This window comes from Limulus polyphemus, unplaced genomic scaffold (assembly GCF_000517525.1).
Source record: "Limulus polyphemus unplaced genomic scaffold, Limulus_polyphemus-2.1.2 Scaffold765, whole genome shotgun sequence".
Lineage (NCBI taxonomy): Eukaryota > Metazoa > Arthropoda > Merostomata > Xiphosura > Limulidae > Limulus > Limulus polyphemus.
In genome coordinates, this window is record NW_013666375.1 from 101,293 (window position 1) to 106,266 (window position 4,974).

The 4,974-nt window shown below is 33.2% G+C and overlaps 1 protein-coding gene across 1 annotated transcript in view; it reads left to right on the plus strand.

Moving 5' to 3' along the window:
- The window catches only part of LOC106460401, a 122,238-nt gene that overhangs the window by 81,419 nt on the left and 35,845 nt on the right, over positions 1 to 4,974 (plus strand). The window contains exons 21-23 of the mRNA XM_022387115.1: positions 206 to 306; positions 544 to 615; positions 3,808 to 3,914. Of these exons, the coding sequence (XP_022242823.1) occupies positions 206 to 306; positions 544 to 615; positions 3,808 to 3,914 (280 nt within the window). The remainder of the gene's footprint in view (positions 1 to 205; positions 307 to 543; positions 616 to 3,807; positions 3,915 to 4,974) is intronic.

Genomic DNA, 4,974 nt, shown 5'->3' on the forward strand with positions numbered 1-4,974 from the left:
ATCTCAAAAATCTCAAATTTCCTTTGTGTAATCCCTAAAACCTCCTAAATGCATTTCAAACCTTTTTTTTTTTTTCTGTTACTAAATCCTTATAGTTTATATGTTATTTTCTCTACATTTAACTAACATTTTCGGTATTTTGAATGCGATTATCTAAATATAGTTGATATATTTAATCTTTGCTCAATAAAGTATATTCTTCTAGAGAAAGGTGGTACGCTTGAAAGTGAAGTTTCTCAGTCTGATTCCGAGAAATGTTGCCTCTCTACTGTAGATATAGAGAAACTTGGAAGGCTTGGAATATTAGTAAGACAGTTTCTATGTTAGTAAACTTTATATCAAATAGAATATAGAATTAAACAACTTACTCTTAGTTCTTGTATAGGGCTTTCCTAGAGCTTTAATGGTTCGAAGATACGAAAAAAAAATAGACAAAATAATTTAATGGTGCGAAAATGATAAATAGGTGATATTAATGAAATAGAAGTTATATTTTTAGTGATACATTAATACTTGGGCTTTGAATATTCCTTTATTAATTAGGTTGAGTCAGCTTTTGGAAGTGCACGAGACATTGAATGGGCTGTAAATGAGGGCCAAGTATATCTACTACAAGTAAGTAACGTTGACGCAAGTTAACATACGAACAACGATAAACAATCGAGTGCAAATAAAAGCAAGACATTGTAGTTAGAATACTTAAATATTTTCGAATTATATTTAATAGTTTGGAAATATATTATAATACACTAATGCGTAAGTCTAATCACTTTCATTACAATTTTCGAAATAGACATCAACCCATCTAGTAACTTATGATATATCGGTACGTACTACATAATGGATAAGGAAAACGTTGCTTGTGTTACTTGTGTAAATTTGTTCTATTACAAAGAAACCTTAGCTTCGTATTAAATTACAGGGATTTGAATTAATCTACATTATTATCATTTATTCATCGCCATCATTCTTGTCAATGAAATCAGAGTCCTGGAATAGGTTGGAAGCAATACCAGTAACATATTCGATGACCAACTGATTTTGTATCTTTTTTTTTTTGTAGTGCAAAACCAGATTGTGCTATCTGCTGTGCCCACCGCGGGTAATAAAACCCTTGTTTTTAGCGTTTTAACTATGTAGACTTACCACTATCCCACCGTGGGACGTGTATCATAGAAGATACAAATAAAACTTTCAGGATATCGAGTTCTGAGTGAAACATAATTACTGATAACAAGTATCAATTCTGTATCTCTTCAAAGGGTCAAATTAGTCTGTGTCGTTTTCTATACACCAATCGTGTTAAATCACAAACAAAACATTTTACTATCAACTTGGCGTGGACTATTTATTTATTTATTTATATTGTTTATAAACTAAAGCATGTTCATCATATTTCCCTGTTATATTTTGTGTGTGTGTGTGTGTGATCCGGTGGACTATTTAAAGCCCAAGACAACGTAAGTTCTTTAAACTTTCGTGATGTGGCATGGGATATGAAGAGGTTAGGTGTTTCTCCGCGTATATAAAATAACACATCGTTAAGGTCTGATAACACGTCCACTGGCCAGTTATACAGTCTCCACGTGTATAAAATAACACATCGTTAAGGTCTGATAACACGTCCACTGGCCAGTTATACAGTCTCCACGTGTATAAAAGAACATCATTAAAATCTGAGAACACGTCCACTAGCCAGTTGTACAGTCTCCGCGTATATAAAATAACACATCGTTAAGGTCTGAGAACACGTCCATTTGCCAGTTATACAGTCTCCACGTGTATAAAAGAACACTTACTGTTAAGGTCTGAGAACACGTCCACTAGCCACTTATACAGTCTCCACGTGTATAAAAGAACATCATTAAAATCTGAGAACACGTCCACTTGCCAGTTATACAGTCTCCACGTGTATAAAAGAACACTTACCGTTAAGGTCTGAGAACACGTCCACTAGCCACTTATACAGTTTCCACGTGTATAAAAGAACACTTATCGTTAAGGTCTGATAACACGTCCACTAGCCAGTTGTACAGTCTCCACGTGTATAAAAGAACACTTAGCGTTAATGTCTGATAACACGTCCACTGGCCAGTTATACAGTCTCCACGTGTATAAAGAACCCTTACCGTAAAGGTCTGAGAACACGTCCACTAGCCACTTATACAGTTTCCACGTGTATAAAAGAACATCATTAAAGTCTGAGAACACGTCCACTAGCCACTTATACAGTCTCCAAGTGTATAAAAGAACACTTATCGTTAAGGTCTGAGAACACGTCCACTAGCCAGTTATACAGTATCCACGTGTATAAAATAATACTTATCCTTAAGGTCTGACAACATGTCCACTAAGCCAGTTACACAGTAACAGCCTGAAAGAGTAACACCACTTCAAACAATTTGAACTGACATGTAGAACAGAAAATTAAAAGCAACCAAAGATATTTGATCATCTAATAAAATCTAACCTAAAATCAACAGCGTCCAGTCGTTCTGTTGGTAACAGTTTGATATTTAGACTGTGTCACCTTGACTTGGCTATAAGTATCTGACAGACAGATAAAAAGCAGAGATATAATTTGACTTCAGAAAAAAAAATAAGAGGAAGAACCTGACATTTATTGGACTATATGAAATGACCATTTATTTTAATATCTGTAGCATATTAGGTGATGAATAATGTGAACAGTGGTTGATTGAACCATGCATATAGTGTAAGTATCACAAGACTTAGATTGATAAATAATTTACAGCGGACTTTATTCGTACGAAAAGTGTTTATGTTGTAATACTGTTAAGGAATAATTTATTCTGAGCGGCCTCATTGTTTAACACATTTATACAGCGCCCATCAGTTACCTAAAATGCAGGTCAACACTGCATTACAACCAGAGCCCAGGTTGATCCTGTGATAGAGCTCTAGACTTCATGGCTGATTCGAATTCGTGCGATATCCCAAAGTATTCTCCACACCTTCACCTGAGGTTGCGTTATAAGAATGTCAGTCAATTCTTTAGCATGAATGGTGGACGATAGAGTGCTGCTCATTGGCTGTCACCCTTCTCTTTAATAATTCAAATTAAAGAGACGGTGAGAGGTAGTCTTAGTAATTTTGCCATAAATACTAAATACAAATACAGTGTGCCGTTGTATTACAGCCATTAAAGTAATAAATACAAATACAGTGTACCGTTGCATTACAGCCATTAAAGTAATTATAAATATCCGTTTTCTTGCTCCCAAAAGGCAGGGTTTGTTTTTTCTGTTTTAACTTTTTGTTAAGTGGGTGTGAAAGATATACGTCATGACGTGACTGACGAAACTTTGATTTAATGTTGGTAAGTGGGACTATCTTGATTTTACTTATGCGTGTTATTCCTGTGGATAAATACATTAGTTAAGTTTGGACTTTCACATTGTAAACCTATACTGAGAAATTAATTAATATTGGGCATAACGAGCATTTCTATATATTACTGACTTATAAGATTATGCCTTTATTTGCTTATTTTTTCATTTAAAATATTAATGTCAGAAATGAAAAACCTCTTTAGAACAAGTTGTAAAAATATATTTCAGCAACAGATTTGATTTTTTTTAAATGGAAACATTTATTGACGTAACATTATTTTAATTTTCTATTTCGAAGAATTTAAGATTTTGAATGTATCAATAAGTATAAAATTTATTCAAAAAAACGTATTAAAGTACCTTGTGTTGTGAACTACGTGGAACTTAAAGAAAGTATGTTAATAAATATGGCGCGAGAACTGATGACTGATTAAACCTAATTGCTATCACTTAGGCTCGTCCAGTGACACGAGAGGATAAAGTGACGGAATACGAGCTCGTCCATGGACTAGATGACGGGGTCATTATTGAAAAAGAATTTTTTACCACAGCAAACGTTGGGTACTCAAAAATTAAATACTTGGTATATTTGTCATAACATGGGTCTGTTTCTAAACTGTTCAATGTTTCATCTCAGTTTTTTATTTGTTTGCTGTAATTGTGAATTTCTAGTTATTAATTGCATATATATATATATATATTGGAAAAATAAATTAGAGACTTTTCTACTCCAACTGTCACTAAACGTTACATTATAATCAATAATTAATAGTTTGCTCTTCCCCAATAACTCTAACTTCGCAATTGGTAAATGTATAGCCAACGACGTTAGATAATTTTATCAAGGCTGAATTAAAATATATTTGGTGTGTTCCACACATAAGATTTAGACAAATTGCAGAGCTCTAGTACATTCAAAGGTACCCAGATTTCGCCACTGATTATGTATTCGTATTATATATAAATTAGGTTAAATCATTTGTGCATTTTGGGCACTTGTAGTTATTAACTCTAGACTCGCTTTATAAAGAGTTTTATCCTTAGTTTTGACAGCGTCAATGTTTCATATATAGTGCATATACCATCGGATATTTGTAACTTTCATTAATTAGTTATTAGCGGGTTCATTGTCAAAGTGTTCTATTTAATTTACCTTTTAAAGAATGCTGGTACTTATCAATAATATTTTACGTATTCTAAGAAATTTTAAAACTTGATTATTTGTGAATTAAAAGAAGTGGAGTATAATGGGTTGTGTGGATTGTTCCCACCTGTAGTATAAGCGACAAGCTTACCAGTGATCCACTGAGTCGTATCTGTGTGTATAGTATCAAACATAAGTTATGTTGCGATTACGGGTTTTTCCTATCATAAATATATTGGTTATAAGGTTTATTTAGTTTTGTGTTTTTAAATGCAAACATGAATTGAATTAATTTCGTATGGAAACGAATGTAGCTGTACTGAACAAAATACACTAAGGACTTTTTAGACATGCCAAATTATCAATTTGTGAAAAACAAATATATTAATTTGAAATTAAACTAGAGAGCAGTCTTTTGACAACATGTAGTTGTGGAATTCTGTATGTAGGTATGCAATGTCCATACACGTGGTGCCC